At 54.6% G+C, this 20,124-nt stretch overlaps 1 protein-coding gene and 1 long non-coding RNA gene across 3 annotated transcripts in view; one reads left to right on the top strand and one right to left on the bottom strand.

The window, feature by feature from the left end:
• Positions 1 to 5,755: 5,755 nt before the first annotated feature.
• Positions 5,756 to 17,337, bottom strand: LOC121104983. Its single transcript, XR_005837371.1, has 3 exons — positions 16,850 to 17,337; positions 13,245 to 13,323; positions 5,756 to 6,075 (listed from the first exon to the last, which is right to left on the bottom strand). It is a non-coding gene; the product is annotated as an uncharacterized LOC121104983 (long non-coding RNA).
• The window catches only part of HDAC5 (histone deacetylase 5), a 35,777-nt gene continuing 24,004 nt past the window's right edge, over positions 8,352 to 20,124 (top strand). For both annotated transcript variants that reach the window (XM_040640540.1, XM_040640541.1), the window contains exons 1-2: positions 8,352 to 8,477; positions 13,805 to 14,015. In XM_040640540.1, the coding sequence (XP_040496474.1) occupies positions 13,994 to 14,015 (22 nt within the window). In that variant the 5' untranslated portion in view covers positions 8,352 to 8,477; positions 13,805 to 13,993. The remainder of the gene's footprint in view (positions 8,478 to 13,804; positions 14,016 to 20,124) is intronic.

The raw sequence follows: 20,124 nt of genomic DNA on the forward strand, positions 1-20,124 counted from the left end.
AATTTTATTTTCTTTGTGTTTCTCTGACTTTTTCCCCAAAATTTCTTCATTAAGAGTTGGTGACTTTTTACACCAGAAGAAACAATTAATTTATTAAATATTAAAAAAACAATTTGTGGGGGCAGTAATGGAATTAACTGTAAGTGGACATTTATTGGGGTGATGAAAATGTTTTAAAACTGGATTTTGTGATGGTTGTACAGCTGGGTAAATCTAAAAAACATTGACTTGTATACTTAAAATGGGTAAATGATACTTAAAATTGTTTAAAAACTCTTAATAAAAGCCATTTGCTGGGCTGTCTGCCATTAAGGTCTTCCAAGGGGGTCTGGGGTATGGATGCCAGAAAAAATACAGGACACCCACTTAAACTTGAATTTCAGAGAAGGAATAATCTCTTAATATAAGTATAAAAATAAATAAGTTTAAAAAAGTCATGAACTCTTAATATAAATATACAAAATTATTCCTTGTTTATCTGAAATTCAGATTTCACTGGGCATTCTGTATGTATTTTTATTTGCTAATTCTGGCTACCCCAGCCTGGAGTCCTTGCTCCTGCAGGATTCCTGGAGCAGGGAAACAGATGTGGGGGTGGATGTCTTGGCTTGCATCCCCACCCATCCCCAGGGCAATTCTATAAAGCCTGGGAGAGTGGGTTGGGGAGCTCAGGAGCTGAAAACAGCAAGGTGAGAGCAGGTGGGGACAGGAGTCATTTCAGGTGTGGAAGGTGAGTACCTTGCTCAGGGAGTGGGAGTGGCCAGTCAGGAGCATGTCAACTACCCCAGAACCCTGGAGTGGTAACACGGAGGCTGGACAGGAGAGGGTGGGGATTACCTGTGGCTTCCTGTCATGCCTCATGTCATGCCCTAGCTACCCAGGGAAGAGGATGTTATCCATTTCTAGAGGTGAGGAAATTGATTTGAAGAGTTGAAGTAAAATTCCAAGTTCACAGCTAGGAAGTAGCAGAGCTTCAGTCTTGATTGGGTCTTTACCCTCTCATTGAGGGTGGGATCCAGTGGTTAAACCAAGCAGGCTCTGGGCCCCGCTTACCTGGGCTATAGCTGCACCCAGAATAGTCTTTGTTTTTAAACAAATTCATAGCTTGTTGTAGGAGGTATGATGCTAGCTTTCCCCAGGCCCGGGCCTTGCTGAATATAGAGACAGGGGCCTGCTCCTGATGTCTGGGCCAGGAAGGCATCTTCGCTTCCTGGGTTTGTGGCTTTGGGCAGGTGGGTTAAGTCTCCTGAACCTCATTTTAAAAGTGAGATAATAATAAGAATGCCCACCTTGAGGGCTGGAGGGTGAAATGAAATGGTATAGGTATTCTGTTGTGTGCTGCTGGCTGCTGGCCAGGACAGATGTGCCCAAGACCCTGCTGCTTCAGGATGATGGAATGTGCCTTCCAGACATGTTCCTGTGGTGGTCCTGGGTCCTCAAGGAGCTCCCTGGAGAAAGAGGACATAGCTGTCTCTGTCCATTTGGGGAAGACCCCCTCAAAGCTGGGGAGATCTCCCCTGGTGCTGTACCCAGAGAGCCTGGGTTGTGCCCTGGCCCTGCCACTTACTTAACCTCCCTGGGCTCAGTCTCCTTATCTAGAAGATGGAGAGCATAACATCTGCCTTGTAGAGCTGTGAGAACGATAGTATAGGAGACAAGGCCTTTCGAAAGGAAGTCGCTCACTAAACGTGTACAAAGAAGGGGGGGCTGAGTGTATGTCACCTGAAGGCTGATTGCTGGAGGGAGGGCAGTTAGGCCAGTTTTTGAGGTGCTATGGTCAATGCCCTTCCATGTAGCGTGTAGGTCCACTGCGTCTTGTTCTCTATCCTTTCATGACTTCAGGGCTAAGAGGGCCTTTCAGAATTCGAGGACCCAACCCTCCAATCACAGAGAGGAAACTGGGGCTCAGAGAGGGCAAATGATTTGCCCGAGCTTCTATAGGCCTGTGTCTCCCAGGCTCTCTCCTTCCTTACTGCCCCATCTTGCTTTTGGGGGCTCTGTTGTTTTCCAAGGATCTTAAGTTCTGAGAGGGCAGGCACACTTGCATCCTCTGTTCCCTCCCCAACACGCATGCTCTCCCCACAGAAGACACTCTGGAGGAACGTGCAGACATGTGGGATGTGACTGGCCACAGCTGTCCCTTGTGCTCTCGTGTTCATGTGGCCTTGACTCTTGAGCAGGCAGGGAGGAACCCTGTACCGTCCAGGAAATCGTGGGCCTCACTTCCAGGTCCTAGCAGGGATGTGGGGGAGAGGATAAGCTTCCTTTCAGTCATCCCCTTGGACCTCCTGCTTTTCTTGCTACTGGAGGGTCCTGTGTGAACAACTCCAGGCTCCTGGGGGGCTCTGGGCTAAGAAACATTGTCCTCTGTCCTAGGCCTTCTGGTTTCCTGCTGTCCTTTAGAGGGTACCTTGCTGCTATGGGAGGCTTTTGGTGGATGTGGAACCTGGGACCTCCAGACCACAGGACTGGCAGTTTTCTCTGCTCTTTCTCTGTAAATGTGTATTTGTGTGTGTGTGTGTGTGTGTGTGTGTGTGTGTGTGTAATGCACTATGACAAATGATGGTAGCTTCACCCAGAACGGTCTATTTTTATTTTATTTTTAAAAAAGATTTTATTTATTCATTTGAGTTAGAGAGAGACAGAGCGCAAGCAGGGGGAGAGGCAGAGGGAGAGGGAGAAGCAGGCTCCCCACTGAGCAGGGAGCCCTCTGCCCAGCTCGGGTTTTGATCCCAGGACCTGGAGATCATGACCTGAGCCGAAGGCAGAATGCCTAACCATCTGAGCCACCCAGGTGCCCCAGAACAGTCTATTTTTGAACAAATTCATAGCTTTGTCTGTGAGCCATGATTCTGGCTTTCCCCGGGCTTGGTCATTGCTGAGTATAGAGACAGGAACCTGCTCCCGATCTGGTCCAGGAAGGCAGGAGCTGGGAAGCCTAGGAAGGGACAGGTGTTGAGGGCCAGGTAGCACTCTCAAGTGAATGACTGAAGCCCTTGCCTCCAGCCAGGCCTCCTTGATTTTGGTTTTGGATTTCTGAGCTACAGCTCTAGAATTGTTGGCTCACAGGGCTAGAAAAAAGCCTCAGAAGTTATCCATCCAGGGGCACCTGGATGGCTCAGTCGGTTAGCTGTCTGACTTTTGGTTTCAGCTCACCTCAATATCTGGGGGTCGTGGGATCGACCCCAGTGTCGGGCTCCGCACGCAGCAAGGAGTCTGGTTGAGATTCTCTTTCTCCCTCCCTCTCTGCCCATCCCGCTCATGCGCGCGCTCTCTCTCTCCCTCTCAAAAATAAATAAATAAATAAATAAATAAATAAATAAATAAATAAATATTTTTAAAAAAGAAGTTATTCATCCAAGCATACAATTCTACAGATGAGGAAACTAGCAGAGGAGTGGCAGCTTGCCAGGTACCTGTCTGTCATTCTTCCCCCAAACATCTCAGTCAAGATGACTCTTACTGGATCCTGGCCTGAAACCCATCCCCTTCAGCCCTAAGCCCAGAGAAGAGGACCCTAGAGGGAAGGGAGGAAGGGAAGGAAAGAGGAACTCCCTTTTCCATCCTTTCTTCTCAACTTCACCTTGCTGGATCACCCAGAAATGTCTCTAGCTGGAAGGAAGGAAATCTAGTCCAACCTTCTCATCCTACAGGCAGTTGAAGAAACAGAGGCTCAGATAGAGGAAGGGACTTGTTCAGGGTCACACACAGAGACCTGAGCCCAACTCAGGCATCCTGGGGCCAGTTTGGATTACACTCTGTATAACTCAGTCCTCAGTGACTGCCTTTGCTTTGTGCCTCAGGGCACATGAATTGTTTGCCCTGGAATAAACTCTCTTCTGGCTCTTGAACATATTGTAAATAGCCCAAGGGCAGAACTGGACCTTAAAGCATCTCAAGGAATGAAGGTCCAGCCCAAACTTTGAAGTCCGGAGCTATGCTGGATGTGGTCACATCTGCCATCACATCTAATTTGGAATTCACAGAATGTCAGAACTGAAAGAGATCTCAGAGAACAGAAGTCCAAGTCCTGTTTCCCAGATAAGGACACCAAGGTCCAGAGGGAAAATGACTCATCCAACAACACACCGGGATAGAGCTGATCCTCGGACCCAGATTGTCTCACTTCCTGCCCTGTTTTCTTATTTATTTATTTATTTATTTATTTATTTATTTATTTATTTATTTATTTTTTCTGCAGTCCCCACAGTACCTTGCACTGTGCTGGTCTCATAACTTTTCAACATGCTCAGTAAGTTCTTGCTGGATGGCACAGAAACAAGATGCCTATATACAAATCGCCCTTGGTAATTGATAAAAGATTTAAAGAATGCATATTTCCTTTGATAAATATCTGATAAATGCATACTGTTTGGGCTTATCAGCTCAGTTTTTCCTTGTTCCATATTATTTTCTGCCTGAGGCTATATTTAGGTACAACTGGACTCTTTCCACCCCAGGCACTCTTTGGAGGCCAGCGGGACCATTAAGTGTTGCTCCACCCGGGACTGGAACTATGGGCTAGACCACTCTGGCCAGAGCCTCTGGAATCGTGTCCATGGATGGAGGATTTTCACTGCATAAGAAATTCTGGGTCAGAGTGTGGAAGCCAGGGCACATTCGAACTGGGTGCCTTGTCTGTTCTGCAGGCAATGCTAACTTTATCTTTTTTAATGTTTAACTTTTAGAAGGCTTTATTTTTAAGTAGTCCCTACACCCAACGTGGGACTCAAACTCACAACCCCGACATCATGAGTCACATGCTTTACTGACTGAGCCAGCCAGGCTCCCCCAGGCAATGCTAACTTTAGAGGGCCTAGGCCTGGGTGAGCAAGAGGGGGTGTGGCAGTGATGGGTGCTATTGGTTCAACAGCATCCACTGAGCATGGAGGAAGCTCATTCTCTCTCTTGCTCCAGGTGCTGGCCAGGACATTTCTCATGATTCCAGATAGGGGTTGCGACCCCCAGAGCCCCTAGCAGTGTTACTCGGCGTCCTCAGTCTTCTCCCCGATGGACTCTTCTTAAAAAGTCCAGTAGTGCTGCCGACCTGCCGGGCTATAGGTTAAAGGCCCAGCTCTCCTCCAAAATTGCTTTCCTTCTACCAAGAGGCCAAATTCACTATGGATCCCTGGGGTGGAAGTTCCCTAACGAGCTACTGGATTCTATCTGCAATCTCACTCTACATTGGGAAACTGAGGCAGCATTTACTGAGACAGCTCCATGACCTTTGTTTCCATAGCGAATGGTCCTAGCAAGGACCTATAAGTCATAACAAAAGACAGTTTTATTCTCTGTGAGGAACTCTAAGTTCCTTAAAGGCAGATTCATTTCTATATCCACAATACCCACCACAGATACTCAAAGACACATGTGGAGTGAGTGCAGGATTATTTAACCCCCACTTACCTGGGAAGGGGAAATCTGAAGGCCCATTAGGGCCCCACAGGGTGAATTTTTATAACTTCTGGGGCATTTGGTCCCTGGGGGACTGAGGTGATAATCTCAGGGACCTCCGGAGGAGAGGGCTAGCGTGCTGGGAGCCCAAGTGCTTCAGGCCCTGTCTGAAGACAGGGAGACAGAGAGACCTGAGTTTTTCGTTTGTTTGTTTAAGACTTTATTTATTTATTTGACAGATAGAGAGAGAGAGAGAGAGAGAGAGAGCACGCACAACCAGGGGGAGTGGCAGGCAGAGGGAGAAGCAGGCTCCCGGCTGAACAGGGAGCCCGATGCGGGACTCAATCCCAGGACCCTGGGATGGTGACCTGAATGGAAGGCAGAGGCCTAACCGACTGAGCCACCCAGGCGCCCCAAGACCTGATTTTGAACCCCAGTTCTTGTTTGCATGAACTCTGTGACTTAGGGCAAGTTATTTAGCTTCTCTGAGCCTCAGTCCCCTCCTCTATGGAATGGGAAGTGCTTAGCCAAGGTGCTCCATGACAGTTATTGATGTCCATCATCTCACAGGGGGAGATTCTCCTCCCATGTTCTGAGATCTTGAGAGAAGAAATTCCAGAGTCTTCAGGATCCCGAGGCCTTGACGGAGTACCTGCTATGTGCAAGGTGATGTGCGAGGTGCTGGAAAGACAAAAAGAAATATGATCTTATCTCTTTTCTCAAGTGGCTCATACTCTGTTTGGGGAGGCGAAACATAGTCACTGAGAAAGCAAAATCCCAACCCAACCCACCGCCCTAGAGACAGCGTAAGGTTGATCAAGAGTGACAGCAAATGGGTGACACCATCATTATGGGGTGGAGGCAAGAGGATCTCTGCCTGTGGGGGTGGTCTTTCTGCTCAGAGTCCATTGTCTAGTCAGAAAGTGCTCGCTTTGACCTAATCTTTTAATACTCATTCATTTCGCTCAACAAATACTCATTAAGTCTTTTTGTTGTTGTTCCAGGCTCTGTGCTGGGAGGAGCTGTGTGGTTTCTGCACTCAAGAGGACTTCAGTTTAGAGGAAGACACGGACATTGAACATATAATGCCACAAATCGGTGCATATTTACAAGTTGTTATCAGGATCAGTTAAAGTGTATATAACAAGGGGGATCAATTTAGTTAAAGAACCAACGAAAGCCACTTTCAGGAAGTGATATTTAATTGAGTTCTATGAATGAGTAAGAGTTAGCCAGGCAAAGAGAAGAAGGGAGGGGAGCATTCCAGAAACAAAACAAAACAAAACAAAACAAAAATGAAAAACCCAGCCTGTGCAAAGGCCCTGAGGAGCAAGGGGCACACAGTTCAAGGACATAAAAGAAAGCCAGCTAAAGGAAGAAAGGTGAGATGGTCAGGGACCAGATCACATAGAAGCTTCTAAGTTGTTAATTTGCTTTTTTTCCAAATATGAAAGAAGGACTGGCTGCAGCAAAATCCCCTGGGGTGCTTTTTAAAAATGAATATTTGGGGGCCCCATCCCCACTGAAAAAGGTATTTGTTAGTATCCTAAAGTTGGGAAACCACTTTTCTGGGCCAGATACAGATTTCAGTGACAAATTGGAAAGGTTTTAAGCCCTTGCCCTATTAGATTTGTGTTCTAAAAGGGCCACTCTGGCTTTGGAAGGGTGCTGGGATGGCGGCAGGAATGGACCTGTCACAGAGGCAGCTAGTATCTCAGGGGAGGGGTGATTTGGTTTAGACCAAGGGGTGGGGTGGGGCTGGAGTGGACTGATTCATGAGATACTTTGTAGGAAGAACCTTTATCATTCATTACAGAAACATTTATTTATGTCATTTATTTTTCTGATTAATACATGATTGTTGCAAAATTTCAGAAATACCGAAAGATGAAGAAAGCAAAAGGTAAATATTTTGGTATGTATTCTTTTAGACTTTTTAATGTACATCTGTATTCAGACATTTGGACCTAGTTTGTTGTTGTTTACAAAAATGGAACAATTCTGTAATACCTGATTTTCAAGAAAACAGTGTATCACGAGCATCTTTAGGTCAATATAGATATATATAATTTTTGATGTCTCAATGGTATTCTGCTGAGTGGATGTCCACTAGTTTCTCTGCCAGTCCCCTACTGATGACTATTTAGGTTGTTTCCAACTTTTCACATCAGTATAAACAACCGCTTTCCATCTATACTTATTTTTGAACATCATACTTATTTCCTTAGAATAAATTTTTGTTAGTGAAATGACTGGGTCATTGACACACTGTCTAGATTTAATCACATATATTCATATTGGGTCCTTAGGGGAGTTGTAGAGGAGGATGGCATCAGTCAGGGACCGGAAGTCTTCCTTTTGAAGGCCTTGAACTGTTACAGCCATACCCTGGCCTTTCCCAGTCTTTTCTTTCCCTGGCAAGGATGCAATGTGTGCGGTCGCATCTGGTGGGTTCGGGACCTGTCCCAAGCAACCGCCCCCAGCCTAGCCCCCTAGATGGGGCCTCCGCGGCCCTCCCAGTCCCTAGGAATCCACCCCCAGTTGCCCTCCCCCATCGCGGGAGTACGTGTTAGGGAGACGCTTAGGCGGGCAACGATTGCACCATCCACGGTTTGAAAAGGAAGTCGAGGAAGCGCAGGGAGGAAAGTCGAGCGTCCCGAAGGCCAGGGCCCACCAGCTAGACCGGGTCCCCTGCTGCGCTCCCTCCACCACTACTCAGCTGGGCTCGGATCCCGTGCCTTCCACCCCCTCCCCAGCCCAACCCTTCGCGGGGTGCCGGCCCTTTAAGAAGCTGTCACGGTGGCGTTGCTGGCCCCGCCCGGCGGGGAGGGCCGAGAGGGAGGGGAGGAGTTGGTGGTGGCTGAAGCCTGGGGGGGAGGGTGCGGGGGGCTGGGTCTATTTTTAGCTCTGGGTCGGGTCACGTGACGAGAGTGACGTCTCCGAATGTTGTTGTTGGTGGCGGCGGTGAGCGGAGCCGGAGGAGCCGCCGCAAAGATGGAGGAGCCGTCGAGGAGGCGCTGCCGCTGCTGCCGCCGCCGCTGCTGCCGCCACCGCCCGCGAAGCCGGAGCTCGAGCCGCAGGGGGTGAGCGCGCCGCACCACCCCAGATCCCATCTCCCCCGGGTCCCCGCGACGCGAGGCGGCGCTCCCTCCTCCTGCCGTCGCTGCCCGCGAGCTCCCCGCGCGCGCCGCGCTCCGCGCCCCCCTTCCTTCCTCCAGGCGCCCGGTGCCAGCCGGCTCCCCCCGGGAGCATCGCCAGCCCGGGAGCGGGGCCTCGGGGTTATCGCGCGCGCCCCTCCACGCCCCTCCCGTGCAGGGGCGCGTTCCCTGCAGGTGAGGGAGGGGCCCGCCTTCCAGCGACCCGCACCCTCAAACGGCCCGGAGACCGGCGGGGGCTGCCTGATTTGCCCCTTCCCGGGCGGCGCGTGTTGCGTTGCAGAGCGACTGGAGCCCTGCACCCGGATTCTATGCAGACCCCTCTTCGCTGGACACTCCTTTCTTGGTGCTCTGAGGTGAGGGGCGCTGCCCACCCCACAGCGCTTCCACCCAGAGCTAAGAACGCATCCTTGATTTTGTGTCCTTGACTTCCGTGCGTGAGGAGGGGGCCTGCGGGCCCACCTTACTTCTCTCTCCCATTATTCTCACCCCCTTCCCGGTGAGGCGTTATTGCGTTTGTTCCCATCCTCTTCTCCGTCTGACACCCTGGAGCCAGGGAGAGCTGAAAGCTCCCCTCCTTCCTGTCTGGGGTGGGTGCCCCCCATTTTTAATCCCGGGTCTGTATCTCATAAAGGCAGGGACACTGCTTGTGCCTTTTAACTTGAGGGAGGCTGCTTCCCTACCCCACCCTTCTCTGGGGCCCCGGGGAAGATGAGCACTGGCTGGGTGATAAGTAATTAATTTGGGAGTCTGGTTGTTGGGGGGCGGGGAGAAGTGGGGAAGGTAGAGGTGCCTCATTTGGGGAAGAGGGGGCCACCTGGTACCCCCACTATTGGCCTTGTGAAACGAGCTGTGTCCCCCAAGAGGAAGGGTAGCAGCTGCAGTTACTTTTGAGGGGGTGCTCAAGAGACCCACCGATCTGCCCGTGACCACTGTGCTTCTGGGACCTGGAATTCGTTTTGGTGATTGGGGGTGATGGTGGTGATGTTTGGGTTCACCGGGGAGGGGAGGAGGGTGCCAGATGGGAGGAACAAAAGGAGGCAGAGGTTGGGAGATCCAGGAGTCTTGGCCAGAGGCACTCCTGACCAGACGGCCCTGCAGGACTGGAGCCGGGGACTGGGTCTTGCCCTGGGCCCCTTCAGGTTCAGAGGACTTAGGTAGAGAGGGTCCTCAGTCCTAGTTCCAGGAACCAGAGCCCCTGCGATGAGGGCGAATAAGTTGAGAGGCTGGGCTGGGCTGGGCTGTGGATGGTGGGTGAGCCATGTTGGGGGCTGCCTGCTTCTTCATTCCAGTCTTCTCTCCTTCCTCTCTCTCCTAAACACAAAGCTTGGGAGATCTTAGTTCGCCCCGCCCCTTTTGAATCCTCTCTTTGCGCTGTTGTCCCCTTGGAGTTAAATCTGGCCTCTGTTTTGACAGGGCAGGTAGGGGTCTTTCTGAGTTAGAGGGGTGGGCCCCCAGGATCCCCACTCTGTCCTGTATACATGCCAGGGACCAGAGAGACAGATACCAGGTGCAAGTTACTTGGGGGCAAGGACGGAGGACATGTTATCCCTGTGCCAGCCTCCCCTTCCTCCCCAGCGTATCCTTCGGAGTAGCTGGGCCAAGTCATGGGGGTGGGGGGCAGCAATATCACATGCCCCACCCACTCCAAGTAGCTGCAGAGACAAAGGTTTGCTTTTCCTTCCCTAGGGGTGGCATCTTAGTTGTGTGTTTAGAAATGGGGCCTGGGGGTGGGGGGGTGTAGTTTGTGTTTCTGCATAAGGGGGAGGGGGATCAGCTATAGGAGCTTGGGGGGTGCAGTCGGTGCCGAAGTACCAGCTGCTCTTTAATAATTAATTCTTCCTACTCACATCCCTTTGAGGAGGGATGTCTGGAACACAGCATCAGGCTCAGAGAGACTGCGAGGGGGGGGCGGTTCTTGGCATTTTTGGAGCACTGTCGCTAGCTCATGAATGAAAACCTGATGCAGCCCATGAGGGGGCCTATTGTAGTCGACTTTGGCTAATTAAACTTTCTCTGCCTTTCTTCTCCCCTACCCCACCTCACCCCAGCCCCCGCCCCAGTCCTTTTTTGAATGGGGACCCTGTCTGGTAGTGCTGGGGAGGGGGTATGGGTCTGCCTGAGGTTTTAGGGCAAACAGACCCGGTCTTCTGCCCTCTGCCTCCACCTCCTCCCTCCCTCCCCTCTCATTCCCCCCCCCCTTTTTTTTCTAGAAATAGCAGCCTCCTCCATCTGGCTTGTGCAGATGCCTGGAGCTGCGTCTGAGCAGACAAACAGAAATGGGCCGATTGCAAAAATGAATTTGTCAGCCTGGTGCCTTTTTTCCTTTCCTGTTCTCTCCCCCTTCCCTTAGTTTGGGGCCTGGACATCCAAGTCAGCCACCCCTCCTGGCTCTGATAATCCTGGGCTTCTGGTGGCCCAGCCTGGGGGAGGCACAAGGTGGTGGAAGCTCTTGGAGGCCCCCCGGAAAGTGATGTGCCATGGTCCGAGTCAGGAGGGGTTGAAATGGGAGGTCTTTTGTGCCTTGGGATGGGATATGTGGGTTTGCAGCTCTCTGATGAGGACTTTGCAACAGATCTCTGGTTCTGGGCCATCTCAGGTTCCCAGAGTTTGGTTCAGACCTCTCCCCTGGCCATCTGTGACCTGAGGAGGGGACCCCAGGCTGCAGTGCTCAGGACTGGGGAGAAGGCTGCCTGGTGGTGCTGGAGTCCAGGTTCCAGAGAGGCCCTCGAAGGGACACCTGAGTCCCTAGGAATTGTGAGGGAGTTTTTGAGGGACAGATACCTGCAGGGCAGCACTGTGAACTTCTGGCCTCTGGGTCCTTACGTTGCTTCATGTCTCCTTTACTTGTCTGCCCTTCTCCTCCCACTCTCTGCCAGAGTTTTTATTACTCATGAATGGGGTGGGGGTTTTTTGCCCTGCCTCCCGTGGTCTAGCCATGAGCTTGTAGGGGGAGGTGCACCAGGTTTCCCTCATTCCATGCCATCCTGGCTGAAGGTCTGGGGACTGGGGGGGGGGGGGGGTGTCTGCCTACTTGTGATGTCGTGGAAGCCAGGCTGCCCACTGGTTTGGCATCTACATGTTCTGTCATCCAGAAGTGACACTGCTCTGGGCCCCTGACCGCCCACCGAGACCCTTCTGTAACTATAGGCAACAGCGGAATTTTTACCGGAGGAGGGACCAAATAACCAGGTTTTAACCATTCCCCTGTCCTTTTCCCCCTTCATGCCCCACCCCAGACAAGAGGCTATGCTTGTCCTGATTAGGCAGTGAACATTGCTTTGTTTCCCAGCGAGGCCCCCGTTCACTCAGGAGGCTTGACAGAGGTGTTGGCAGACACCCTCTGCAGGTGGATGGGGGCCCAGGGGTCCTGCTGCATCCTGCAGGGTGAGGAGTATGGCCTACTTGAGTCCTGACCCACATGGAATTCTCGGAGCCCCTCCCTTCCTCTTCTCTCCAGGGGGTGAAGATGATGGGGGCTCGGACTTGATCTTAACTTCCATTTTTGTGCCATCGAGGCTCTGCCCCTTCTGAGTGCCATGCTGTGGAGGTGCCTTTCACTGAGGAGATGGGCTGGGCCACTCAGGCTGCTGGGAATCGTGGGAATTTCTGAACCTGTGTTCCCCAGCCCACGGGAAAGGGTGTGAGCAGGACTGGGCGCCAGCCCTGGGGTGGGCACGGGCTGAGCTGCCTGCCCACGCGGGCCCTGCCAGGGCACCAGCAGCCCCACCTGCCACATTCCTGAGCTTGGCCTGAGCCCTGCGCAGCCTCTTTTGTCCTTGCCTCACACCTGTGCCTGCCAGGAGCAATCCAGCCCCTTCACTCTGCCTCCTCCTAACTCCCCATCTGAGTGCACCTTTCTCCGACTACAGAGTCCAAACCTTGTGGGTGAAAGCACAGGCAGCAGGCCAAGAAGACTTGAGGTCTTCCGCGTGTGTGTGTGTGTGTGTGTGTGTGTGTGTGTGTTCGTGTTCCTGTGTCCCAGCCATGCCTGATTCTGGCTCCTGGCTCCAAATGGACTGCACTCCTGGGAATCCTTGATGAGAACGCAAGGCTTACTGAGAATTAATCCTGCCAGGAGGTGGGGCTGTCCAGGGAGCAGAGCTGATTGCCGGTCCCTGGCTGGGGGAGCAGAGTCAGGACTTAACATCTAACTCCTTTCAGCTTCAGTGGATCACTCATGCTACCCCCCTTTCACTGCGTTATTGGAGGGCCTGCCGTCATTTGGACGAGAATGAATGAGGTCATGTCTGGGGTGGATCATGGGCCTTTTAGGGATGGGCCCAGGTGGGTGCCTGCGTAGTGTCTGAGGCTTGAAGACTAGCCATGGGGCTGGAGGGAGGTGAGCAGCTGAAGGAGTGGGGACAGGCTGGCGAATTCACAGTCCTGTAATACTGGGACATCCTCCATTACTGTGATGGTCTGGGCAAACCTACCGTTGGGGCCTTTGTACAAACTGGGAAAAGGTGTCCTTTACTCTGGGTGGTCTCAGCCTGGATGACCCATGGCTTGGCAGGCAGAGCCCAGGCTGGTTTTCAGACCTGCTTGCACAGGGCACAACCTGTCCGACACACACAAAGCCCTGGGCTTGGGCCCTGGACCCCAGTCCGGGGAGTGCTGGATGTGGGGTGTCTGTCTCTGCCTTTCCAAATTCCTGGAAACAGCATGGGTTATGGGTAGAAGAGAGGCGCTTACCTTCTTCCCTGGACCCGTTGTTGAACAGGGGAGATCAAGGCAGAAGCATATCACAGTTCCAGAGTGGGGTGGCACAGGGCTTAGGGAGGAAGGAGAAAGTGACACCCTGTCTGAGAGTCCCCGCTCAGGCGGCTGGGGCTGGGATACCAGTTTCTCCCTTACCTTTTGCCAGGGACTCCAGCCCCACATCTCCCCACTGCCGCAGACAGAGTTCAGATCTCCCTGCGCTTTCTCCTTTCATGGACACCCAGTCCCACGTCAGGCACCCAAGCGGGTCTGTAAGGTCTCCCCACCTGGCAGTGGACACTGCCACCTGAAAAGGAGTTTGGGTGTGGCTACTGTAGCCATTTCCCTTCCTTGAGTGCTGGCAGCCTCACCAGTTAAAGAAGCAGCCAGGGTCTGGCCAGTGCTGCTGCTTTCCTCTGCCCCCCCTGCCCCCACCCCCGGGCAGGTGTCCCTCCTTCTCTTCCCCAGGTGTAAACCAACAAGCCCCGAGGTCTCCTTCAACTCTGTCAGATTCCTGAGCTGGGGGCCTCTAACCCTGCTCCATCTCTCCCTAGGGATGCCGCTCTGAGTGCCTGACTGCCTCGCCCCGAAGGATGGCCTCTGATGGGCATTAGAGGCACAGCAGCCCCGGGCTCCTGTCCCGTCCGTCTGTCTGTTATCGTCTGTCTCTCTTGACATCACCGCAGCTCCACCCCCTCCCATCCCAGCCCCCAACGCCAGCTTCCTGTGGGCCCAGAGCCGGCATGAACTCTCCCACCGAGTCGGGTAAGAGCTGGGAGGCCAGAGAAGGGCACCCTGGGGTGGTTTTGGCTGCAGGGGGCTGGGGGAGTTTCCAGCCCAGACCAGCTGACCTTCTGGGTCTGAGCTGTAAGGGAACGAGGGGGTCAGGAATGGAGAAGCATTTCGAGAAGAGGACCGAGGCAAACCAAAGTTACTGACCGAGGGGTAGAGCTGGAAGTTGGTGGGCTGACAATCCAGCCTGGCCCCAGGAGGACACGGGTCCGACTCTGTCCCCATGCCTGCCGTCTCACCTCGGGGGGCCTGCACTTCCAGTTCTGCCCGGCCCTGTTTGCCAAGACGGGCAGGCCGGAGAGGGAACGTGTGTCCCTGGATGTCTCTGGGCCGGCCAGGGATGATGTTGGAAGGTCTCCTACAATAGCTGAAGCCAGCTTCCTTTCTGTGGTGGTTCCTTCTCTTCCTGGTGGAGGTTTCTCTCCGTTCCATGCTTTTTTCTTAGGGGAGGTTTGCAGGGTCTTTGGCCTCAGCCTTTGTTGGGATGTGTGGTACTGGGAGGGGGGTTGTGTCAACACGTCGATAGAGGAGTCTCTGCTCTCTCCTTTGAGTCTGGGTAGACTGCCCCTTCTCTTCTTGGGCCGGGGACATGTGGATGCCTAATCTGGGGACTTTGACTCTGCGATGTCCTATTCCCCTCTGCTCCTAGGAGGCTGCCTAGTGCTGCCAGAAATAGTCTATGGGTGGGACCCCAGGCAGCTTTATGTATGGGTGGGTCTGGGTGTATGCCCGTGAGGATGTGTCCAAGTGGCCTGAGCCGGACCCTCAGGAGTTTCCCAGGAGGGTCACGGGTCAGTGTGGTCAGAGTAATAACTGCCTTCTCTCCCCGGCTGGCTTCTTCTGCACAGTCTTAGAGGGCCAGAGTCTATCTTGTTCAGCTTTAACCCCCCACGGCCCAGCCTCACCCCCACGAAGGAGTATTTTCCCTTCTTTTAGGGATAGGGGAACTAGGACCTAGAGATGAAAACCCGTCTGTAGGAAGGAAACGGCATGGGGGGCGGGGGTGGATCCAGGCTGCCTCCCATCTCATTGCTTATCAGCAGTTTGCTGGACCTGATGCTTGCTCTTGTGGGGACCCGATGCTGGTGCTCTGTGGCGGAGGTCCTGACAAGGCTCCTGGGCCTTCCAGTAGACCCAGGGAAGCTGGAAGCTGGTGCAATTGTTTGGCTTTGTGCCATTTGTTTTGGTCAAGCTTGTGCCCCCTCCCCTTTGTCTCTCCGGCATAACGTACTCAGGGTGTGGCCGCAGGCAGAGTAGAGGGCCAGCTGGTGAGGGCTGGACTCTTCAGACTCCCCAGGTCAGCTTCGCCTCATGACCCCCCCTTCTGCAGGCTTTGCAGTCCCCCTTCGGAGCCTCCCACCTCTGGCCTTGCCTTCATTCAGCCTGGACGGGCTATGGCAGGAGGTGGACACGGAGAGGTCTGTGGGACTCCGGGGCTGGGGGTGGGCTGTCAGGCTCTGACTTTCTGCTTTCTCCTCTGAGACTGGTCTGGCCAAGGGAAGGGAGAGGCCCGGTGGGTTCTCCCCAGTCCCTGGCCCACCTCTGCCGGACACTGGCAGCAGTGCCAACGGCTCCTTTCCTCTGAGCTACTGTGCTGACCTCTCTAGGGGCCACCTACAGTCACACCGAGCCTGGGTCAAACCGTGGGCCAAGGGAACAGAAACTGCCCAGAGGCATCTGACAGTGGCTTGGGAATGACATTTCCCAGCTTTGGGAATTTATTCCCTTATAGCGAGAGGCTACAATAATCAACCTTGGCTAGATGAGGTCACTGGGTTGCCTTTCCAGATGCTGATGGTCCAGGTTCCTCTTGCAGCCAGTTCTGCCAGGGCTGGTGGGAGTGTGGTGGTAGATGGAGGTGTCCAGCAGCGGCAGGAGCCAGGCAGCCTGGGGGGAGGGCTGTGGAGCCCCGCCAGGAGGGGCCTTGGGAGCGGGGCTTGTAGAGTTGGCCTCACCTCCTGGCTGGCTTTCCAGCTCCCCCCAGCAGGGGGAGATGCTGTCTTCTCGTGTTTGGAAAGGAGGGAGAGAAGGAGGGGGCCAGATACCGGGAACCTCATTTTAGGACTGTGGAGAGGCCTCGGAGCTGGGATTGTGGCTTGGGGGCAAACCTCGGAGGCTCTTCCCATCCAGTTTTCCTGGGGCTCCGGGGCTGTGTCTCCTTGCAGAGGAAGAGCTGCTCTGGGCCGGGGAGATGGCCACCTTCCACACAGCTCTCTTTTCTAAGGGGCCCAGCACCTGCTATTCCCAGAGCTCAGAGAGGTGTCTGGGCTGGGGCTGCTGGTACCCGGCGCCCGGCCCAGGCCTGGAAACCACGTGCCTTTGGACTCCATAGAAGTAAAATGAAACCATAGTTGGGCAGGTGGGGGTTCACCTTGCTGTGGATACCCTGAAGGAAGCCCCAGGAAGAGCATGGGGCCCTGGGGCTGGGGAGAGAGATGGGAGTGATGAGAATGGGTAGTCCCTAGGACCTGGGTGCCCTGGCCCTGAGCACCTCGCACCCTCTTCTGAATCCCCGAGATTCGCCCCTCTTTCCTCAGGGCACAGAACAGCTCTGTTCCCTGACTCCCTCAAGTTCCCTCAGTGTGGGAGCTTTCGTATTTGGCAAGTCCTTGAGTATCCCCAGCATGCCCAACCCTGAGCTCAGCCTGTGGGGAAACAGAAGAAAAAGATAGGATGGTCCATCCCTGCCTTCCTAGCAAATGAGTCAGTGAGAGAGAATATCCTGGGCAAGGGGCGGCAGGCAGAGAGAGCAGTTTACTTGTGGGGCTCACCCCTCCTCCCCGGGGAACGGGAGCTGACTGACTTACCTCTGGGCTGGGCTGAATGCCAGCGTTGGACCCGACTTGCCACTTTTGCAGTCTTGGGAGTACAGGCAGAGGCCATCGATGGGGCTGCCTCTGCTTCCCTGAGAAGGCCACTTCCTGGTGTCTGGCTTCTCTTCAGGCCAAAGGGGGCTTGAGGAGTGAGGCTTTCTTTCTTTTTCTGGAACTGGTCGTTTCTGCTCCCCTTAGTGGGATTAAAGGACTGACAGAACCTGCCTCCTGTCTGGGCTCGGCCTGGCCAGGCTGGAGGAGCTGGCCTGGGACCTGGGACCTAGGCCTGCTCTGATCTCTGCCCTGTCCTCTGTGCCATTGCCCAGAAAGGAGGGCAAGAGTGAGGCCCGCCGTGGGAGCCAGGTTCGGATGGCGTCAGGGCCCCAGGAGGAGGCGGCCAGGTTCCTTAGCCCCAGCGTGGGAGGGGAGACAAGCTTCATGACAACACCTGCCTGCCCAGCACCTCCTAGCACGCTCCACACTTTCTCTCCTTCCTTTTCCCAGGAAGGAGGGAGGGAAGGCAGCTGCCCCCTCTGGGTGACCAGAGAAACTGGGGCATGGGTGTGGGGTGGAGCCAGGAACCTCGGCGTCCTGCCTCCCAGCCTCGGGCTCATGCTCTGCCTCTGAGCCCCCGGGGAAGGCAGGCAGCCAGCCCCAGGAGGAGAAAGTGGGTCAGTGCGGGCGTGGGGCGGGGGTCTGGGAAGTGGACTCCTGGCGTCCCTTCTCCACTTAGATGCCCCCTGGCGCTCCTGTGCTCACAGTAGGTTGGGATCTGCTCCGCCCTCCCCTTCGCTGCTTCATCAGTTGAAAGGGATTGAAGGCTCAGATGGGACAGTCAGAGGCAGGATCAACCCTGAGGGGATGTGAAAGAGGCCAAAGTACGAGTTCACGTTTTTCTGGGACTTGGTTTCAGAAGAGAGGGTGCAGCCAGCACCTCGCACAGAACCTGGCCCCTGGAGGCTCCCGGGTGGTGCTGACGGGCTCCAGCATGATGGGGCTCAGAGGGCAGGAGAAAACTGGAGGGCAGGCAGGCCTGACGTCTCCGGGGCCCCGGGGCAGCTGGCACCCCCTGCTCTATCCAGGGCACTCCTGAGCCAGCCCTTGGATTTTTATTGCGCACAAAGAAGACTTGCTTTCTTCTGTTAGGTCAGGGCCTTACCCCAACCTTTTGTGCCCAGGAAATAAGAGCCTGGAAGAGCTCAAGGAGCCAGCTTTGGGCTCTTCCCCTCCTCCAGATTTAGAGGGTTAGGAGGCCCGAGGCCAACCTCTGAAGAAGGGAACGAGGTCATTGTGGCCTGGAGGGCATGGTGCTCGCTCCCAGTGGAGTTCACACACCCTGTGCGTGGTGGGTGCTCTGGAAGATTTGTGGGATGACACATGGGAGAGCTGGATGGCTTGGGACGAAGAAGACAAATGAACCACAAGGAGAGGGGCTATAAAGCGGGAAGGATGGAGGTTAGACATTAGGAAGGCCTTGTTGTATCACTTGAATCTCAGAGGAAAAGAAGACACTTGTCCCCACCCCAGGCCTTGTCTCTGATCCTCCCCTGGAGGATTCTGGGAAGTGCATTGAGGATTGTCTGGCTGTCTGACACTGCTTCCCACTTCATGCTGTTACGGGAAGTCCTAACAGTGCTGGGAACTGCCCTGAGGCCCAACAGGGGTTGGGTGCCCCATCTCCTGGGTACACCTATCTTCCCTTAGCAAGGAGTTCTCTTTCCTTGGGTTTCTGGCTGCTCCAGGTTCTGGGGGCCCTGCTTTTGAGTCATTGTAACTGATGACTTCCTCTCCTCCGGAACAGGGCTCCCTACCATACTCTCCTGTGCCTGGGGCAGGCAGGGAGAGCCAGGACAGGGCTAGCCAGCCCTTCTGGTTGCTCCCAGCGTGGGTGGGTGGAGTCCTGAGCTGGGAGGGGCTGCTGCCCCCGGCTTTCTGGGCTGCCTTGAGTCTGCTGCCCATCACCCCGCCGAGGGGACCTTGGTTTTCTCTTCCCTTCCTCTTTAGAGAGTCTGGTTGGCCAGGATGACGTTGGGGCAGGAGGTGGTGAATGAGGTCCCCAGGCCCACCCTGGGGTGTCTCCCAACTCCAAACCCCCGTGGGGAGCACTGCTCCCTCACCATTTTTCTAGAGTCTACCCTGGCAGAGAAGCCGACGCTCTAGACCTTTGTTCAGGTCCTGTTTTCCACCCCCCACCCCAACGTACATCTTATTATAGAAGACCAGCTAGTCCAGGGCCTGGGAAAGCCCACTTCTGCCACCTGCCCTGTCCCTGTGCTCCCCCCACCTGAGGGCAGGAGGCCCCTTTGCTGTCCTCCCTGCCTGGCGAAGCCGGGCCGCGGGAGCCATGGCTACCGTGTCCTTGGTTCGCCAGCTCTTCCAGGGCTCCCAACAGGAGGGTGAGGTCATCCAGTCCAGGGAGAGGACAGGTGTCCCTGGCTCCAGGCCTGGAGTTGGGGGCAAGGAGAGGCCAAGAGGGGGCTCCAAAATAGCAACCGTGACATCAGGAAGGGGGAGGGGGACCCAGACCCAGGAATAACCAGGCTATTAAAAGGTTCCAGTGAGGTCAGGGGGCCAAGTGGGATCTCTGTACCAGTGGGAGGCACAACCTGAGGAGAAGGGACGAGCCAGCAGGGTAGGCAGGTGTCACCAGTCCTCGTGGTGCACTAGCCCGAGGTCCCATCAGGGCCCCAGGAGCCTGGGCGGCTGTGCCAGGCTGGGAGCTGGGAGGGAAGGGCTGGCCCCTGGCGGCTTCTTGCGTCTTCTTAGAGGGGCTCCAGCCTCACGTCTGTTTCTCCCGGGGTGCTGGGGGGTCATATTATGTGTTCATGGAAACCCTGGGGCAGCTTCATGTGCTCCTTTGTGTAGGAGGCAGTGGGCTGTGATGGTTAGCACTCAGACTGGAGCCTCAGACGTCCCGGCCTTACCACTTAAGCAGCTGTATGACCTAGAGTGAGTGACTGCAGTTCTCTGCCTCAGTTTCCCCACCTGCACCTATCTCCTGAGGTCATCGTGCAGAGTAAATGAGGTGACGTATGTGCTGCTGCTAGCGTTGCACCTGGTACATTGCCAGGGAGGAGCTGCCTGTGCTCCCACGGTGGGCAGGTGCTCCCCGGTCCCCTTCCATGGTTAGGGCCATGGTTAGGGCCAAGCTTCCTGGAAGGAAGCTGAGCAGCCCCTGGAGGCGACACCCCTGATGGGTAGGAGGAAGCTGCCATTTAGCTGCTGCTCTGGGGTCTCCCTTCTGGTTGAGGGGGCGGGGAGGCACCTTC

The sequence above is a fragment of the Ursus maritimus genome, unplaced genomic scaffold, assembly GCF_017311325.1.
Source record: "Ursus maritimus isolate PB19 unplaced genomic scaffold, ASM1731132v1 scaffold_24, whole genome shotgun sequence".
In the NCBI taxonomy this organism is placed as follows: domain Eukaryota; kingdom Metazoa; phylum Chordata; class Mammalia; order Carnivora; family Ursidae; genus Ursus; species Ursus maritimus.